This window comes from Dermochelys coriacea, chromosome 8 (genome assembly GCF_009764565.3).
Source record: "Dermochelys coriacea isolate rDerCor1 chromosome 8, rDerCor1.pri.v4, whole genome shotgun sequence".
Classification (NCBI taxonomy): domain Eukaryota; kingdom Metazoa; phylum Chordata; order Testudines; family Dermochelyidae; genus Dermochelys; species Dermochelys coriacea.
In genome coordinates, this window is record NC_050075.1 from 40,800,177 (window position 1) to 40,820,302 (window position 20,126).

The following is a 20,126-nucleotide window of genomic DNA, read 5'->3' on the forward strand; positions in this document are numbered from 1 at the left end:
CCACACGTTGCTGGTCTCCCTGTGAGTAGGGCCCCGCCAGCCAGCAACCTCAGGTTCTCTCGGGAGTCTGTCTCTCCGGCGCCCCCCGCATTTCCTCTCTTTGGTCCCTCTAGCCTGTGCCTCCTTTATGATTCCGGGTTAGTCTATCCTAGCTATTGCCTCTCTATGGTCAGGTTTGGCACCTTCTAGCCTTCCCATATCCTCTCTATGTCCCTAGTCTACACAGCTCTTATTTATGGTTTCAGGGGTGTTCTCTCCTTCGCACATCCTGTCTGGTGTGTCCCATCTAGCCTTCACGCTGCCTCTCTATGGGTTCATTTGGCCCCCTCTAGTCCTCACTTTCCTTCTTCATGGTTTCTGCCGGTCCCCTCCACCCCTGACGTTCCACTCTGTGGTCTCTCGCGCGGTGCTATCTGGGAGCCGGGACGCGGGAGCGGGATGTGGAGGCTGTCGGGGCTGCTGAGCCGAGGTCAGGGGTCTGGAGCGGGGCTCACACGACACACGCGCTGCGTATCGAGACAGGGCCGGGCTGGGGCTCAGCAGCGCTGCTAGGGCGGGGCGGGGCGGGCCTGGGCGATGTCCCGACGCCCGCAGCGGGGGTAGCCTGAGCGAAGGGTACAGTCCGGCGAGCCCTGCCCCGCGCTCTGAGGGCACCCGCAGCCCGGCCGGGCAGCTCTTGCCCCCGGCGCGGCGCTGGGGGGGGGGGCGGCGGGGCGGCAAGGCCCGGCCCACTTCCCGCCGCAAGGTCGTATTTTCCTTTTAGCAAGTCGCCTTAGACACCCCCCCACCCCGTGCTAGCTGCCCGCCTTCCTCCCTCAGCTCCTATTCTGAACCCTTAACGTTCCCAGAGCCCAGCCGGGCCGTCCAGCTGTGTAATCCGGTCCTAGCAATCAGCCTCCCCAGCCCGGACCTGAGCTCCCTCCCCAGCCTGTCGCTGGCTCAGTAAAGCAGTGCCCAGGACTCAGTGGCCCAGTTACACCTGCCGCGTGGGGAAGGTTAGTATAATAAATTAAAGGGGGGGAGGAGCTCCCTTTCATGAGCACCTGGCCAGCCAGTTAGCTGTCAAGTCCCTCTTGGTGGCTGTTCTCTGCTTGCTTTACCTGTAAAGGGTTAACAGAGTTACCCAGGTAAAGCAAAAGGAGTGGGCACCTGACCAAAAGAGTTCGTGGTAGGCTAAAAAATTTTTAAATGGGGGAGGAACTTTGATCCACAAGCCAAAATAAACCTAATCACATCTATTTAAACATGCCCGGTCCAATGATTTCTTCTAGATATGGAAGATGAATTTTTGTACTTGGTTCAAGCCTTACACTGCATTCGTGCTTATAGCATTGCTGCTCCATGTCTCCTCCAGAGAACAAGGGACAAAGGGAAAGTTTTTTTCCCATTTTAAAAAGCTCTAGCCTCCCATTGGCTCTTTTGGTCAGGTGCCAACTCCTTTTCCTTTACCTGGGGAACTTTTTTCAGAGTAGCAGCCGTGTTAGTCTGTATTCGCAAAAAGAAAAGGAGTACTTGTGGCACCTTAGAGACTAACAAATTTATTAGAGCATAAGCTTTTGTGAGTTACAGCTCACATGCATCCGACTGGATGGATGTTCATGAAAGGGAGCTCTTTCCCCCAGCCCCTTTCAGTTATTACATGCTTACTAAGCTGTGACTACCAGGCAGTCTTCTAGTAAATTCAATTACTTGCTAACCTACAATTTCCATTTTAATTAATCCTACAATTCAAATACCCCATTTTAGGGAGCTATATGACCCCCAAGTCAAAAGCATAACAGAGCAGCTGCTGCCCACACTGCTTGAGCCAGTTTGGGTTGCAGTCCATCCTTCCCCTTTGGATGGAGGCTGAGGCTGGGAAATTCTGCCCCAAACAAGAGAGTTCCTGGAAGTTCAACACCAATTGGGGATTAGACTGAAAATGCTCCGACAGCTTCCACTTCAGGCTGCTTGCTCCCCAAATAACTAGAGATGGGGGCTTGACTTTCCTTGTGCTAGCACCAGTTCACTCCTGAAGGGAATGGAGAATGGGGTCTCTGGCTCCCTGTGGAGCAGAATGCATGCTAGTGAGGCAGCACAGACACCCCTATATAGCCAGACCCAATGTTCCTGAGGGACAGAGCATGTCCTAATGCTGGGGAGGCTGTTCTGTCTTTGAGCTACATGCTTGAGTGTCTGGAATCTCCTCTGAGCAGAATCCCAATGCATTGTTCCCCTCTCCTAATTCCACATGCAGCCCTTCACCGTCTCCATGTGCTGAATGCTTCAAGCTCTGTCCATGGGATCCCAACCCTCCCTGGTAATGAGGAGCTCCGGAATGCCACCTCAGCGCTCAATGCTGGACAGACTCCATCTGAACAGAGGTGAGGATGGTCAGCCTTCTGATGGGGGAAACAGGGAGGAGACCTGGGCCAGCCCCTACAGTGCAGTACCCCGTTAGAATGCAGAATGAGGGTCAGGGAACAGGGGAGAGACCTGCATAGCCCACATGTCTTATTCTATGTTGGGGGAGAGGCAGCTGAGAGCTGAGGGCTCTGTCATAGTCCTCAGTGCCCACTATGCATGTAGGCAGCAGGTAAGCAGCTTTTAGGGTCTGCACGGACTGGACTTCTTAGCCAAAGGCAAGAACTGTAAAGGGAGTCCTGGAGACATTCCCATTTTGGTTTGGTCTGGTCATACCATCCCTTCACCTCAGTCAGTGTTGAAAACAGCAGCAAACATGATCCAAAGGCCACCCTGTTCTCAGGAACAGCAGCATGAAATCCCATTTCCTGATGGTGATCTAAGGAATTGCTGAAGTAATCGTATTTTAATCTGGGTCCTGGTTTTCTCTCTGTTTTTTCCTTTTTATAACCTTCACCTCTGGTCCCAGGTCCCTACCAATATCTTTCTCCCTCCTGCCCCAGGCAGGAGTTCCAGCGTAGTGCCTTCTCCCCGTATCTCTTCCCCTCCTGTCTCAGATCTCCACACTAGGGAGAGTGTTCTAGCTAAACCCTTTGCATACACTCCAGAGTTCAGTGCGAGTAGCATGCATTTGACTGAGTGATGTCTCCATGGTACTCTGGAACCCCTTTGGCCAGCCTGTGCAGGCCCAAGGTCAGGGTGAATTCCTGCCCTCTTCCCCAGCACTCCCACTGGTGAGCCATACTGGTGCTGCAGCATGAGTCTGACAGTGTGGCACAACCTTTCTCCCTGTGCTGCACCCTGGCCATGTCTACACAGGAACTTCATCACCACCATTTGCAGTGGGTGCTGCTCCAAAGCTGCAGTGAAGCTGGAGCTCTGCCACCTTGTCATGTAATTTTGCCTACTCAGAGTAGAGCTAGACACCAGAGTAGTGCTTGGCGGCTGCTGCTGCTGCTGCTCCCCCCAGCAGTGATGAATGGCACCCAGTGCTAGTACAGCTGCTTTGTGCCTCACACACTCTACTTTCCTCCCTTCCCCTCCCCTCCAGTCCTGTATTGCCCTTTGCCTCATCTCCCTGAGGATGGTGATTTGCTGATGTGAAGCTGCTGTCTGAGGGCCTGGAAACAATGTAAATGTTCCACAGTGGCTCTCCCAACTCAACCCCCCACGCCTGACCCATTTAAGGCTTTATACAGGCCTGGAAGACAAGCCTGAGCACTGCTGGCCTGAAGGCTGAGCCTAGTGACTCGTGCAATGGGCATGTCATCAGCACACCAGCAAGTGTAGTTTGGCAAACTACCAGCAGGACTAGAGTTTACATACAACTTGTACTTGCTGCTGGCAATTGGGTGCTCAGGTGCTCTCAACTGATGAGGGTGGGGATCCAGTGCTGTGGGGCCAGGACCTTTCTCACTGGCTTTGATGCAGGATTAGGTGATGGGGTCCTTATGGCCCAGTCAGGTAGTCCCTGTGTGGGGGGAAGAAATAGGTGTCCCGGGGAACAGGACAGGGCTAGGGGAGGGATAGAGTGGTTGCTCCTCCAACCCAGTTGGAACAGAAGGTAAGGGGTTCAAAATTTAATAGTGCTTAAGGATGAAGTTTGAAACTGATATGATCCCAGAGAAATCAGGGTGAGAAAGGTCCACCCAGCCCAAGCAAAGCTTCGGGTTGCTAAAACATTGCAGGAGTTTCCATGTGTTTCTCCCCCTGGTGCATGCTTGGTTCTGTCTGTATCCCCCTGCCACCACTTCCTCCCCACCACAGTTCTGCTGCTGATGGCCCTGGGTTTCATAGACTCTAAATTTTAAGGCCATTAGAACATGTAGTCTGACCTGTATAACACAGGCCTTTGAATTTCACCCAGTTATCTCTGTATTGAGCCCAGCAACTTGTATTTAGCTAAAGCATCAGCCTGGATTTGAAACCATCAAGAGATGAAGAATTCACCATTTCTTTTCCTTGCTAGTTTGTTTCAATGGTTAATAACCTCATTGTCTTAAAAATTTGTCCTGTATTTCTATTTTAAATGTGCCTGGCTTTATCTTCCAGCCATTGTTCTTGTTTTGCCTTTCTGTGCTAGATTAAAGAGTGCTTTAGTACCCAGTGTTTTGTCTCCTTGAGAATACACAGAAATCAAGTCACCTCTCAGTCTTGGTTTAAATCTGGCACTGTAAGGCATTTTCTTCAGCCCTTACATCATTCTGTGGCTCTCTTCTGCATCCTTTTTTCAACATCATTTTTAAAGTGCAGACACTGGAAATGGATGCAGTATTCCATATTGGTCTCACCAATGTCTTGTACAGAGATAAAATTATCTTCCTGCTCGCCGCACTCATGTTTATATCTCCAAGGACTGTATTAGCTCTTTTGCCACATCATCACACTGGGAGCTCATGTTGAGTTACGTGTCCGCTATGACCCCTAAATCCTTGTCAGAGTCCCTGCTTTCCTTAATCTGTAGGTCTGACCTGCGTTCTTCCTTCCTACATGTATAACTTTCCATTTGGCTGTGTCAGGGTTCCCTCCCCACTCTGAACTCTAGGGTACAGACATGAGGACCCGCATGAAAGACTCCCTAAGCCTATTTCTACCAGCTTAGGTGAAAAACTCCCCAGGCACAAATTCTCCCTTGTACCTTGGGTTTAAGTAATGCTGCCACCACCAAGTGATTTAACAAAGAACCAGGGAAAAGGACTACTTGGAGTTCCTCTTCCCCCAGCAATCCCCCCAAGCCCTTACACCCCCTTTCCTGGGGAAGCTTGACAATAATATCCTAACCAATTGGTTACAAAATGATCAAAGACCCAAACCCCTGGGTCTTATGACAATAGAAAAATCAGTCCGGTTCTTAAAAGAAGGATTTTATTTAAAGGAAAGGTAAAAGAATCACCTCTGTAAAATCAGGATGGTAACTACTTTACAGTGTATTCAGATTCAAAACACAGAGGATTCTCCTCTGGGCAAAACCTTAAAGTTACAGAAAACAGGAATAAACCTCCCTCTTAGCACAGGGAAAATTCACAAGCAAAACAAAAGATAAACTAATCCGCCTTGCCTGGCTTACCTATACTGGTTGCAATATTGGAGACTTGGATTAGGATGGGTTGGAGAAGATGGATTTCTGTCTGGCCCCTCTCAGTCCCAAGAGAGCACACACACAAACAAAGAGCACAAAAAAATCCCTCCCTCGCAAGATTTTAAAGTATCTTCTTTCCCCATTGGTCCTGTTGGTCAGGTGCTAACCCGGTTATCTGAGCTTCTTAACCCCTTACAGGTAAGGAGGAATTCTAAGCTACCCCTAGCTGTATGTTTATGACAGGCTGTATTAAAAAGCATTCTATTTGAATTGAACAGCTTACTAAGTGATCCAGTTCACTCTGTATGGCTACCTTGTCCTCATCATTACATGCCACTTTGTCAATCTCTGTGTAATCTTCAAATCTGATTCAGCTGTTTTTGGGTTTTTTTGTAATATTTTATTCCTGGTCTTTATAAAGATATTAAATAGTGTTGGGCCTAATACCTATCCCTGCAGACCTTCACTAGAAATACCCCCTTCCAGGATGATCTGTCAGTTAGCCAGTTCGTAATCCTTTTAGTGTGGCTTCATATTGTATAGTGCTCATTTTAAAATCAGAATGTTGTGACATACCAAGGTACAGTCCAGACCAATGAGTATCTATGTCACCCCTGCCCTGTAACCTGGGGTGCCCTTTACACTGCTTTGCTGCTGGAGCTACCAACCTGGACTGCTCACAAACAGCCTGCAGTATGTAAGTCACTCCCAGCCATGTCTGTGTGTGCTGCAGCCAGCCAGCCACCCTTTGGCTGTTACCAGCCTTAAAGAGTCCACAGGGTGAGTCCAGCACATTCCCAGTCCCAGATTTTCCCCCAGAAACGTATGTCTGAACTGTCCAGCCATCTCCTGGACAGTGAATATATTCGAAAAAAGAAAAGGAGTACTTGTGGCACCTTAGAGACTAACAAATTTATTAGAGCATAAGCTTTGAATATATTGAGTCTGTTCTTCTTTTGAAAAAATAATACGTACACAACTTGTTACCCCATATGGTGTCCCCAGACACTTCAGCAAACACATTGGATTAGACGAAACAGTAAAACAAGTTTATTAACTACAGAGAAAAAGATTGTAAGTGAATACAAGTAATGAAGTGTAAAACTCAGAATTGGTTGCAAGAAAAATAAAGGTAGAACGCTATCTGGGTGCCCAACTTAACAAACTATATTAGATTCAAAGCAAAGTTTTCTTATCGCATGCTTTCAGCAGTCTTGCTGACCAAACTCATAGATCGGGACCCTCCCCCAGAATCCAACGGCTGCCTCCTTTGTCTCTTCAGGTACAGAGAAAGCAATGGCCAGGCCGAGAGAGAGGAGTACCTAGGATGTTTGTCCCACTTTTTTATAGTTTCTGCCCCCTCTTGAAAAACATTTCTAGCTAAGACCCAGAAGACAGAGTCTGTATGGAAGGATATTCCCTGCTGTTTTTTCCCCAAAATGTTTGAACTTCTTTTGTTTTTTTTCACTGCTTGATGACTCTGTTACTACTTAAATCCAAATTAAGCCAAGCAGACATTCCTTTGTTTATTTATTACAGACCTGACTTCTGCCTGGGCAGAGCTGTGGGATTTGGATCATGTGTTAGGCTATGTCTGCACTACAGACCTTACAGCAGCACAGCTGTAATGCTGCAGCTGTGCCGCTGTAAGCTTTCCCGAGTAGTCGCTCTATGCAGACGGGAGAGAATTCTGCTGTCAGCGTAATTAAACCACCACCACCAAGCGGCAGTAGCTATGTCAGCGGGAGAGCATCTCCCACCAACATAGTGCTGTCCACATCAGCGCTACTGTCGGTGAAACTTGTCGGTCAGGGGTGGTGTTTTTTTCACACCCCAACCAACAAAAGTTTTTCCGACAAAAGTGCTAGGATAGACATAACCTTAATAACATCATACGCCGGAATCTTAGAACTTCATATACAATGTTGTCACACTTTTTATCAGGATAATACTGACCGGCAAATTATGAGTTTTCAAATGATACCTTACAGGGCATACTTTGAAGAAAGATTATTACAATAGTATATTGGGTGTGAACATAGGGGTGATTATATCATAGTGGTACTAAGGCAAACTCCTTCCATACAAAAACCTGTATGTTATATCTATGCAGTTATCTGTAACAACCAAACTTGTCATCTCGTCAAAGAATGAAACCAGGTTTGCTTGACAAGACCCATTCTCCATAAACCACATTGACTGGCCTTAATTGTGTTACGCTCCTTTAATTCTTTAGTCATTGAATCCCATCTCAGCATTTCCATTATTTTGTATGGGACTGATGTCAGACTAACTGGCCTATAGTTACCCAGATCATCCCCCTTGCCCATTTTCAATATTGGCACAACATTAGCACTCTTCCAGTCTTCTGGAATTTCCCCAGTATCTAACATCTGTTAAATAAATAAAATCAGCAGGCCACAGATATCTTCAGCCAACTCTTTTGGGATTGTTCGTTGCAAATTATCTGGGCCTGCTGATTTAAAAATATCTGTCCTTAGTAGATGTAGTTTAATATCCTTTTTAGTTACTAATGTACTGGAAAGTACTTCCTCATCCTAATGTTATATGAGTGTGTCATTCTGCTTCTTTCCAAACACAGAACAGAAATATTTATTTAACACTTCTGCCTTATCTGCATCGTCATTAACAATTTTACCATCTCCAGGCCTACACCATTGCTTGGATACTTTTGTATCTAATATACTTAAAAAAAATTCCTTCATATTGTCCATATGAAGTCCTGTCAACCATGGATTTTTTTCATCTTTAGATTTCCTTATATTTCTACACATCATAACTTTTGATTTATAATGATTGTCTTTATAATGATTGATAACAATTATTATAAATCAAATGCATAAATAAATGCATCCTGTGACATGGGCATCAAGAGACATCGATTGGAATGGTGAGTTGGAGCTGTGCTGGGCACAGAGAAAATGGCAGGGTCGGAAGGGGTGAGGTTATGTTTCATTCCCAATGGCCTACTGCTGGCTCCCTGGGAGCAGGGTTAAGGGGTCTGAGACCGCACAGCTGCCAGCTCTCTCCCTGTACCTGCAGTAGCAAGCCTCCAGAGAAACTGAGCTGGTAGGTGCTCTCCTGACACAGCTTCAACGCCAGCTCCATGTTCACTCCATTTCATGCTTATACTTAGGGCCTAATAGCTGGGAATCCTCTTTTACCCATTTGTTATATATTGCTTTTTTTTTTTTCTAACTGCTGCCTTGATTTTGCCACTGAACCAGGATGGGTTAGCCAATGTTGTCCTTTTGGTTAGAAAATTGTAATGTTGAGAAATTAATGATGTTTTACTGCTAGCTGCAGGACACCTTCCAACATATCTCCTAAACTGAAGGCCTCTCAAAACAACATAGTTTTTCTGTCCACACATTACAGACAGGAGTAACCATCTGTCCTCTGGTTTTATTTGATGGTCGGTTACAGATCCTCACCAATACCTCTGCTTCGCGCAACTGGCCCTCTCATCTGCCCCCGTCCCAGTCTGCCCAGTTTGCTGCTCTGCCTTTGGGCTCTCAACTGCTCCGCTTTCCTACTCCCTGCATTGTCCTGAATGGAGAAGAGATTGCAGGTTTGCTGGTGCAGGTGGAACCCAGCACTCAAGCCATTTCAGTGTGGGAACTCAGCCCAATCACTCATCCTCATTTTCATTGCCCTAAGCCAGGAGTGGCCAACCTGAGCCTGAGAAGGAGCCAGAATTTACCAATGTACATTGCCCAAGAGCCACAGTAATATGTCAGCAGCCCCCACCCCATCAGCTCCCTCCCACCCCATCAGCTCCCAGTGCCTCCCACCCACCGGCAGTCCCACTGATCAGTGCCTACCCCTCCCTCCCGATCAACTGTTTCATGGCGTGCAGGAGGCTCTGGGGGGGAAGAGGGAGAAGTGAGGGTACTGCAGGCTCAGGGGCGGGGGTGGGAAGGGATGAGGTGGGGGCAGGGCCTGGGGCAGAGCCAGGGGTTGAGCAGTGAGCACCCTCTGTCACATTGGAAAGTTGGCACCTGTTTCTCCAGTCCCGGAGTCGGTGCCTATACAAGGAGCCGCATACTAACTTCTGAAGAGCCGCATGTGGCTCTGGAGCTGCAGGTTGGCCACCCCTGCCCTAAGCCATTTGCTGAGTGGAGTTTTTATGCCATGTTTATAGGTCACCAGTGGGACCTCACCTAGACGTCACCTAGAAAGGAATCAGTAATCAGTGCGGTTCCTGGAGCATTTGGGCTCCTGGCATGAGGCACTGCTTAATTTCCAGGCAGGTGTCTGCAACAGTTTGTGAATGCTCTTCAGGCACAGTGCCCTGCAGAGAACAATACAGCAGTCACACAAGAGCCTAGAAGCCCTAGGAAGGCTGGACTGGAACTTTCTTGCCAAGCCCAGGCAATAAAGAGTGCTCTTGGCAACAGCTGCGACTATGAAATCCAGGAACAGGGGGGAGTAACAGAGAGCAGGAAAATGGCCAGATGCCCTCTAGTGCCGCTGCTGAGATCATCTCTGCAATCCTTGCCCTTGCAGCATCACAGCTTAGCTTTATTGGCAGCACAAGAGATTGTCCAAGTCATGGCACCATCCCAGATCTATCCTGTCTGTATTCCTTTCCACCCTCACACTGGGCTCCCCTCACTGTCCCTAATTGCTGTGGCCTCTGCGACTGCCCACATTGCTGCTGCTTGCCCTGTTTCTCAGGGAGTGCACCAAGCAGTGCCACCTAAAGGGAGAAAAGTGAAAAACAGAGCTGTAGTTAGTACTGTGCAGGCAGGAACAGCCAAGCAGCAGCACTGGATTCCCAGCTTGGCAGGGATACAGAAGGAGAATTGGTGAATAGTGGCATTAAAGTTTTTAAAGCTCTGATCCCTTCAGCTGCAGCCATGAGCCTCCTGAGATGTCAGTGACAGGTGTGGAGCACCAGCTGCTGGCAGTGCTCCCTGATGCATCCTGTGACATGAGCATCAGGAGACATAGTTGGGAATGGTGGGTTGGAGCTGTGCTGGGCACAGAGAAAATGGCAGGGTCGGAAGGGGTGAGGTTATGTTTCATTCCCATGGCCTACTGCTGGCTCCCTGGGAGCAGGGTTAAGGGGTCTTGAGACCGCACAGCTGCCAGCTCTCTCCCTGTACCTGCAGTAGCAAGCCTCCAGAGAAACTGAGCTGGCAGGTGCTCTCCTGACACAGCTTCAACGCCAGCTCCATGTTCACTCCATTTCATGCTTATACTTTGGGGCCTAATAGCTTGGGAATCCTCTTAAATGATGCTAAGTTTCCCACACTGTGCAGGCATTCAACTGGCAGGCCAACTTTCATGCCACGCTGCTCTTGCAGATAGGTCATTTTGAGGGGGCTGCATCTCAGGAACCTCTGTGCAAATGCCCCCAGATTTGTTCTCTTCAGTCTATTCCTGGTCCTTACCTGGCATTCACATTTTCAAGTCAATCTAACTCTGCATGTGCATTTTACAACAGGCTGATAAGCAGAACCAGGTCATTGTTGGGTGTGTATGGATAGGAGTGCCTTATCCTGGGAACCACCTGACTTAATGATCCTGTGTTTGTGCTTGTAACCCCTGGTCTGAAGTGAGTTTCAGGCTGTTCTATAGAACTGAGCACTAACGAACATGTGCAGTGGCTTCCTGTCTCCACTCCGGATTGTTGCATGCAGTAGCTAAGTACACCGCTGGGAGAACCAGAATGGGGACATGTCTACACTGCAGTAAATCACCCATGTCTTGCCCATGTCAGCTGACTTGGGATTACAGTAGCTCAATTTAGTGCTGGAGAACCAGAATGAAAGTCCAGTAACTTGAAATATTGGCTTACCAGACTTGTTCTTGGTGCTTGACACTAGCTTGGATCAGGAAGTCCTACAGTGCTAGTTTTCTGTGGCTCATGGCCATAGTTTTTTCCCCAGGTCTTTGCCAAAAGCATCATAACCTGAAAATTTTAAAAGCAGGTCAGGGAGGGTGGTGTCCTGTATTTCCTGAACCCCTGCATTGATGGACCTCAGATTTGAACTGCAAATCCAGCATCAGGTCTCCAATCAGACTTTGTCTGCCTCGCATTGTAGAACCCTTTGAAAATTCAGATCTAAACAAAAAACTCTGATTGACTTAACTGTGGTGTGGGTTGGGCCCCTATAGTCTAGAGAACTCATTATCTCACCCAGTTTTGCAGGGAAAGCAGTTTTACATTATTTTTTGTCTTCCAGTTATTTACTCTCACCCGGCTGGCAGAGCGGACGGGGTCGAGATGGCTGGGAGCAAGGGAATGAGCAGCGATCCTTCTTGAACCTGCAGCCTCACTACACAGTCCTGGATGCCTTCACCTGGGTACGAGATAATTTCCTCCTGGTTGTGGGGGAGGGAGCTGCGACCAATAGATGCCTCTATAAAGGGCAGGGCCAAGGCACCTGTGAGGAGGGAGTTGGTGGAGCTGCAGCTGGGGGTTGGAGGGAACTGTGATCAAGATGTCTTCTGCAGGGATGTAGGGAGTGGGAGGGAAGAAACTGTGGCTAGGTGGGATGCTGTGGAACTATGACCCGATGCCCTGCAGAGATGTGTGGGGTGGACACCCTGTGGGAATGGGGTGGGCAGCTGAGGTTGGATGGGGAGCAGCAGATGGAATGCCCTTAGGGAGTGCGGTGGGAAGCTGAGCCTGGGATGTCCTTCGGGAATGGGGTGGGGAGTCAGGGATGGCTAGGAAGCTGTGGACAGGATGCGTATGGCAGTGTGGAGGGAAGTTGCAGCTGGGATGCTGTGTAGTTGGGGAGCTGTGGGCAGGATGCTCTGCTGTGTCTGAGTGCCCAGTGGAAAGGGAGAGCTATGTGCTGCAGGGAGGGGAGAAAGGAAGGCGTGGTTCTCTCTGACTTTTCTTTTCCTTCCTTTAGGGCGCACTAGCTGTGCTTGCTCTGCAGTTGGCCAGGCAGATCCCATGGCTGAGCCCTGTGCCAGGGGCTGGAAGAGAGGATGGGCATTCCCGGGTGGGTGGGCTCCTCTCTTCTCTGCTGCCTCATCAGCACTCAGGTCAGTTCTGCCTCCTGCAAGAGGACAGGGGCCCAGGGTGACTGTTGGTTGAGGGTCTCCGCTGTGGGAGTGCTGCGAGTGTACAGGGAGGGCTGTGCTCCCCTGTGCAGAAGGCACCTATCAGTCTGAAATTGGGAGCCAGTGTGAGGTCCTGTGAGCCTGGGGGTCATGTCTCTGGGAAACACCCTATCCCTTCACACTGACTTGGGCACCTTCTGGGCTAAGACACACACAGCAGGTTCCTTGTGTTCCCTGCCCTGGACTCTGTGGAGTTCTCTCTTCTTCTACCCTTTGGCCCCATGCTCAGAGATGGGAGACCTCTGAGCAAATGCCCGGGGGCCCCAGGCACTGCCGAACATGGAGGGGGGGACCCCAGGCATGTCCCACAGGTGGCATCCTGCATGGCTTTCTGGTGTTGGGCTTGTCTTCTGTGTTTCAGTGCCAGTTGCAGGCTCATCCAGTTGCAGCAGTAACCAGAAAGTGCCCTGCTTCCTGCTGGGAGGGATTCCAGACACTGCGCCAGAGACTCCATCCCCTGGCATCCCCTCAGGGCAAGGAGAGCACCAGCTCTGCCCAGAAACAGGTACCAGCCCAGGCTGCATGGGGCAGGGTACCCAAGGCAGAGGGATTTTTTGGGAGTCTCAAGGAGCCCAGAGTGCAGGGAGTCTCCTGGAGGTGGGGAAGAAGCCTATGGTGCAACTGAGGATGGGCTTGATTGGCCTTGGCACCTGGGATTCTACGTCCAGTTTGGTGTCCTTGCCTCAGAAGGGTGTTGACTTGGAAAGGGTCTAGGAAAAAGTCTCAAGAGCAATTCGAGGGCTGGGAAACCTGCCTCACAGTCAGAATTGGAGGGAGTCCCATCTTTTTAGCTTATCCCAGGTTAAGCGGTAACTTTGATCATGAGCAGCTAGATGTGCACAAGGAGATTTTGGAGAGCGGAGGACTTCTATGCAGCAGTCAAAAGCAGTGGGATCCACTGGCTGGGAGTGTAAAGCAGACAAATCTGTACTGGAAATAGAGTGCATGTTTTTAACAGAGAGGGAATTGACCATTGGGAAAACTGCTTTCAGGCTGTGATGGATTTTGCATTCTCTGAGAAAGCTGTGAGGTCTTGGGATCTCACTCGGCTTTATAGTGCCACTATGATTCCTAGTAATCCTGTACACAATGAAATCATCATTGCAACCTCCCCGTGCCACCTTCTGCCCATCCCCAAGAGCTCCTGCTGTTCAGGAGAGGATGTATGGGTGCCAGCGGAGAGGGAAGGCATCTGCCAAGAAGACATGTGGGCCTGGGAAGAAGGGTGCTAGCAGCAGAACTGCCTCATCCTCACAGCCAAATCCCTCCCTCTGTGAGGGTCATGGCAAGGGGCTGTAAGGAAACAGCTGTGTTTTCCCAACAAGGCTGGGCAGTGGTGAGGAGAGTGAGGAAGCGCTGCGGGCCCCTCTCAGTTTGTTAAGGGGCTGGGGGTGTGGGAGAGGAAGTGCTGTGGGCCCCTGTCAGTTTGCTGTTGGTGGGGTGGGCCTGTAGAAGAGCTACAGCCCCTGACGGTTTGCTGTAGGGGCAGTGAAAGTGGTGTGTGTTGGAGGGTTACCTGCCAATGAGCCATCATTGGGTCTTGCTGTTGTAGCCCTGTCAGTCCCAGGATATCAGAGAGACAAGATGGGTGAGATAATGTATTTTATTGGACCCACTTCTGCTGGTAAGAGAGACAAGTTTTTGAGCCACAGAGCTCTTCTTCAGGTCCTTAAAATTAACTCCCATTGTCACAGCAAAATGGAAAGTCAACAGATTGTTTAGCATAAGTCATTAACACACATTGTATTAAACCATTCAAGATGAAGTGGCCGGTTATCCCCCCTGTACTCATAAGACAAAAAGAGGGTGTTAATGGGTTACAGATTGTTGTAATAAGCCATAAATCCAGATGACGCTTTATGGCAGTTTCTCCATGTGGAGAGCTGATGTCTCTAAGAAGCGGAGGATTCATAGAGTCATAAATTCTAAGGCCAGAAGGGACCATTGTGATCATCTAGTCCAATGGTAGGCAACCTGCGGCCCATAGGCCACACGCGTCCCATCAGGGAAATCCGCTGGCAGGCCTTAAGACAGTTTGTTTACATTGACCTTCCACTGGCACCTCCGCCCGCAGCTCCCAGTTGTTGCGGTTCACCATTCCTGGCCAATGGGAGCTGTGGGAAGCGGCGGCCAGCATGTTCCTGTGGCCCACACCACTTGCCACAGCTCCCATTGGCCAGGAACGGCGAACCACAGCCACTGGGAGCTGTGGGCGGCCATGCCTGCAGACGGTCAATGTAAACAAACAATTTCACAGCCCACCAGCGGATTATTCTGATGGGACGCAGTTTGCCCACTATTGATCTAGTCTGACCCCCTGTATAACACAGGCCAGAGACTTCCCCAAAATAATTCCGGTTGGAACTAGAGCATATGTTCCAGTTCCTGATGTCAAGGAGTGTGAGGCTGTGTCTGTGAGTGCCCTGGAGCAGTGGTGCATCGAGGAGGGACTCTGGTGACATAATCCAGAATGCTGCTACAGGAAGGTGCTCACTGAATGGCTGGCTACTTGTTCAGTACATATTCTCACTGCGGCCTCTGCCTTATTTGCTCCCACCATCCAAAACCCCACACTGAACACAGCAGACTTCATTGCTTCCTGGCACTTGTCACTCCAGTGTTTGAGCACTTCACAGTCCAATTTGTATCCACAACACCTGTGAGGTGGTCAGGGGTTATTATCTCTGCTTTACACATGAGGCACAGGAAGATTAAAGTCAAAAGTGTTCAGTAATTTTGGATGCCTGATTTTTAGAGTACACAACATTACACAGCACTTTATATGTACACCTGTTGAGTTCAGTTACAGCTGTGGGCGCTCAGAGCTTCTGCAGATCAGACCCAAGGGGCTTAGATAAGGCACCCAGGAAATGAGGAACACGCAATGAGTCTGAAAGTTTGATTGCAGTGATTTGCCTAGCATCCCAAAAGAACTTTGTTGCAGAACAGGGATAGGATCCAGTTCTCCAGAGTGAGGTGGAGTGGAAGGACGGAGGCAGAGGGGTTGCAGGATTCCTGGTCTGTCTCAGGCCCATGCCTTACCCTGATCTCTCCTTGCAGGGGAGCGTCCATTCCCTGAGAGCTGCAACACCAGCCTGGGGCCAGCCCACTGCAGTGCACAGGTACAGTCTCTTTGTTTCTCTGTGAGTATTTGGCTTTAGAAAGAGCTTGTCCCAAAGCAGATAGTCAGTGCTCTTTCCAGTACAGCCTGACTGATGCACCATGTCCTGGGGGAGTCATGGTCACAGAGCAGGAGTCATAGCTATGGCACTTCTGCCCCCTTTCCACAGATTGTGTGTAGTGGCATCCTGCCCTAGGAGTCTGCACAGCACACTAGTGCTGTAGGAACATGCCGCCAATAGGGCCCAGTCAGGATCAGGACCTAAGTTCCTTCTAAGCTACACGGCTGCACAGCAGGCTATCAAGGGCCATGCAGGTGCGCAGCCACGGGGGCCTGGACTGGAGAGGAGAGAGGTAGGGGGCATGCAGGGCTGCAGCAGGGAGATGCACCTCTCCCACAGCCCCACTCCCTTAGAGCAGCCTGCACCCCAAACCCCTCATCCCCAGCCCCAGAGCCCTCATCCCCCCCCCCCGCACCCCAACCCTCTGATCCAGGCTTGAGCCACCTCCTGCACCTCAAACTCCTAATCCCTGGCCCCACCCCAGAGCCCACACCCTTTGCTCCAGCCCTGAGCCCCTAACACACTGAACCCCTCAGCCCCACCCCTGCCACACATCACCTCCATATTAGTGCACATAACAAAATTCATTCCGCACATGGATGTAAAAAGTTAGAGGGAACATTGATCAGGTCCCCATTGTACGTACATATCACACAAAGTGCACTCAAAGAACATTAACGTTGCAAACTCAAGCACAAAATATTAGGAAATATCAGAATCAAGGCTGCCTTAATTCAAGACCTCTTTCTGTATCTGTATTATTGTACAATCTTTAATTACATACTTCTGCACTGTTTTTTCCCTCCCTTGTGATTGAACTGGCTCTGCAGAGCTCTGAGGGATGGACCTAGCTCCCTGTTCCGTGGCTGGGCCAGCTCTGCAGGGCTTGCAGGAGTGAAAAGATCCCTATATTTCTGTTGACTGATAGTTGCTCTGACTGACCAGTGGGAAGCAAACCTGCTGTGTGAGAAGGGGCCTCTACATCCTTCTTCTCCTGATTTGAACTGCATTGTAAATAGTAGCATGCAGCTAATCTGAAATTAGATGAAGCGTGCACTGCTGCCACTTGGTGGCACCAAACTGTATCATAGATACTAGGAAACAATTACTCCAAGCCTGGCTCCCTCCCTCTCCTGACTAGGCAAATTAGGGGATGCTGCTAATTAGCAGGGAAGTGAGGAAAAAGCCATAAAACAAGGACAATGGGGTAGGAGGGAGCTGATTTATTTAGCTGACGGGCTATTTAAGATTGAATGATTTAGAGTGCCAGGAAATGGGCTGCTCCATGCTTGCTGTAGGGAGATGCTGCCTATGCTGCTGAACCTGACCTGGGAACGGGAGGAGCGGGTGGTAGGGGCATTGCCAGCAGATGGAGGGACGTGATAGTTCCCCTCTATTTGACACTGGTGAGGCCTCATCTGGAGTACTGTGTCCAGTTTTGGGCCTCACACTACAAGAAGGATGTGGAAAAATTAGAAAGCGTCAAGTGGAGGGCAACAAAAATGATTAGGGGACTGGAACACATGACTTATGAGGAGAGACTGAGGGAACTGGGATTGTTTAGTCCACGGAAGAGAAGAATGAGGGGGGATTTGATAGCTGCTTTCAGCTACCTGAAAGGGGGTTCCAAAGAGGATGGATCTAGACTGTTCTCAGTGGTAGCAGAAGACAGAACAAAGAGTCATGTTCTCAAGTTGCAGTGGGGAAGGTTTAGGTTGGATATTAGGAAAAACTTTTTCACTAGGAGGTTGGTGAAGCACTGGAATGCGTTACCTAGGGAGGTGGTGGAATCTCCTTCCTTTGAGGTTTGTAAGGTCAGGCTTGACAAAGCCCTGGCTGGGATGATTTAGTTGGGGATTGGTCCTTTGAGCAGGGAGTTGGACTAGATGACCTCCTGAGGTCTCTTCCAACCCTGATATTCTATGATTCTATGTATTTCTGTGTGGGAGGGTTATTGACTGCCTTTTCAGGGCTCTCCTGGATTCTACGGAGCTGCTGCTGAGTAAGAGGTGGCGCAGCACTCCCCTGGCCTCAGGGGTCTGCTCCGGGCTGGAGAAGGGTCTAGCTGGCACCATGCTAGGGGAACGTCGATGTGGCTCCCCTCGCCTGAGGAGCCCACATTGGACCCGGGGAATGTTGAGCTGGAATCTCTGGCTTGTGGGGGCTGTTTGGGTGGGCTAGGGGAGCGTTGAGTTGGCTTACCTGGCCTGAGGACCCTGTTTGGGGTTGGGGGCACTTCGATGCAGCTCCCCAGCCTGAGGGTGCTGAGCAGGGTGGCATTGTGGGTGTGTTGAGACAGCTCCCTAGCCTGATGAGGCTGGGTGGGGAGGTTTTTGTCACTTCTTAGAGCAGGGGTCTCCAAACTTTGAGACGAGGGCCATATTAGATTTTTGAAGGGGCTTCGCAGGCTAATGTGACTGAAATAAATTAAATATCTCCGAATATATGCAAAAATATGTGCAAAATCGTTAAAAAAACAACACTACTCTACTGTGTCAGTGTTGAATTAAATTCTAAATCAGGTTTAAAAGTTAATCGATGCAGGTACTGTAAGTTGGCTCCCCTTTTTGGGTCTTGTCTGCCCCTGGCCTGCTCCCTTTTCCCTGTGCCTGCTAGGCTTGCCTTCTCTGCTGAAGAAAATGACAAAGGATTGAAAGTTTGGCTGTACTTTGGTAAGAGAAGCTCGAGGTTCCCATCATTGGTTGGGACTGTTTGGTTCTATTAGTGCTGTAGTTAAAATTTAACCATTATGAAATTGTTAATTTTCATTTTCTTTTCTCCATTTATTGGAAATGTAATTAAGCATCTGGCTTGTATTTTTATTCTAAGGCAGGGGTCCGTGCCTGCTCAGCTGCAGCAGCAACTCTCCCCTAAATTGGCTCCCCTTTTGGGGGGACGCTGGCTCCCAGAGTGCCAGAGGCACTCACCCCTCTCCACCCCGTGTGAGCTGTTGCCGGCGGCCCTTTCCCCTGCCTGCTCCGTGTGCTTACTCAGCGGTTCGCTTCTCCCCTGTTGGTTGGAGGGCCGGACAAATGGAAGCCCCGGGCCGAATCCGGCCAGCGGGCCATAGTTTGGAGACCCCTGTCTTAGAGCACAAACGCCATGACAACCTAGTTTGGTATACTGTGGGGAAGGTGCTCTGGCAGCCATGACAGGAGCTGTCATGAGATTTGGGGGGTTTGCTAACACTCCTCTAATTCTCTTCCTTCTTAGGGGCTGTCATTTTCCACTCTCCAGGGGAAGCCAGCACAGCAGGAATGCCTGGAGGAAGCAGCTACCCAGCTGCAGCAGGTGTTCCGGGTCAGCGTTTCCATTGCACTCAATATCCTTGGTAATGTGGACCAGGTTTCATTATGTCCTAAACTGCAGATAGCAGGAATAGAGACAGGGACACCCACACACCCTCTCGTTTTCGGAGGACCTCAAATATGTTGGGAAGCCTCTTGCTGTTGTAGTCTATGGAATCTGCAGCACTAGTAATGGTTCCCAGGTGTTCTTTGTGTGAGTTGGCTGTTGTCACATTACCTGTCCAGAGGGTGGGGTTCCTGCAACCATTGTCAGCCTTTGCAGAGTCTTCTGTGCCACCTCTTACTGGCATTCACCCAGCTTTGAAATGAACTCTGGGAAATGAAATGACAGGGAGCCTGGAGCATTGGAGAGGCTGGTGATGAGGCTAGAGAACCCCTCCCCCAACATAGAGCCGGGTCATTGGTCCCTCCCGACTCCTAAACTTCATGGCTTGAGGTGAGGTGGGGCCAAGAGTTGGCAAACTTGGCAGGGTGCAGTGAGGAAAACTGCTATGGGTGGGACACGATGAGCTCCATGATCCTGTCCTGCCTGCTGCCTTTGTGCTGCTTTGCTGAACATGCACTGTTCCCTCCCCAGGGATTGAAAGTGTGAGTAATGGCCACGACAGGGCAGCCTATTCCTGCTTCAAGCTGGCAGCAGATCGGGGCTACAGCAAAGCCCAGTTCAACGTGGGCCTGTGTTATGAGCATGGAAGAGGCACGGAGAAAGACCTGGCAAAGGTACCTGGTGGCATGCAGAGCCCTCCCCCCGACTCACACACACTTGCATTACCAGGAGGCTGAGTAACAGCATGAGTGTGAGCAGTGGTGGAGTGGGAGTGCCTGTGAGACACTTTGCTCCAAGGGTCCCTTGCCTCAGGGAGCAAGGCACTGATCCCATCTATACCCTTGTGTGCATCAATGAATGCCTGTTAGCGCAGGGGCACCCTGCAACTCTTGGGTGTGTGGGGGGGCCCTCAAAAGTCTGGGGTAGGTAGTAGAGCCCTGTGCAGGACTATTTTTTTTAATCTCACTCCTGTTCACATCCGCAGTACCCACTTCCACCCA

At 49.9% G+C, this 20,126-nt stretch overlaps 1 protein-coding gene across 1 annotated transcript in view; it reads left to right on the forward strand.

The window, feature by feature from the left end:
- The first annotated feature begins 315 nt into the window (after positions 1-315).
- The window catches only part of DELE1 (DAP3 binding cell death enhancer 1), a 40,838-nt gene continuing 21,027 nt past the window's right edge, over positions 316-20,126 (forward strand). The window contains exons 1-8 of the mRNA XM_038413196.2: positions 316-469; positions 2,237-2,363; positions 11,698-11,818; positions 12,376-12,511; positions 12,951-13,094; positions 15,650-15,711; positions 18,985-19,102; positions 19,657-19,799. Coding sequence (XP_038269124.1) covers positions 439-469; positions 2,237-2,363; positions 11,698-11,818; positions 12,376-12,511; positions 12,951-13,094; positions 15,650-15,711; positions 18,985-19,102; positions 19,657-19,799 — 882 coding nt within the window. The 5' untranslated portion in view covers positions 316-438. The remainder of the gene's footprint in view (positions 470-2,236; positions 2,364-11,697; positions 11,819-12,375; positions 12,512-12,950; positions 13,095-15,649; positions 15,712-18,984; positions 19,103-19,656; positions 19,800-20,126) is intronic.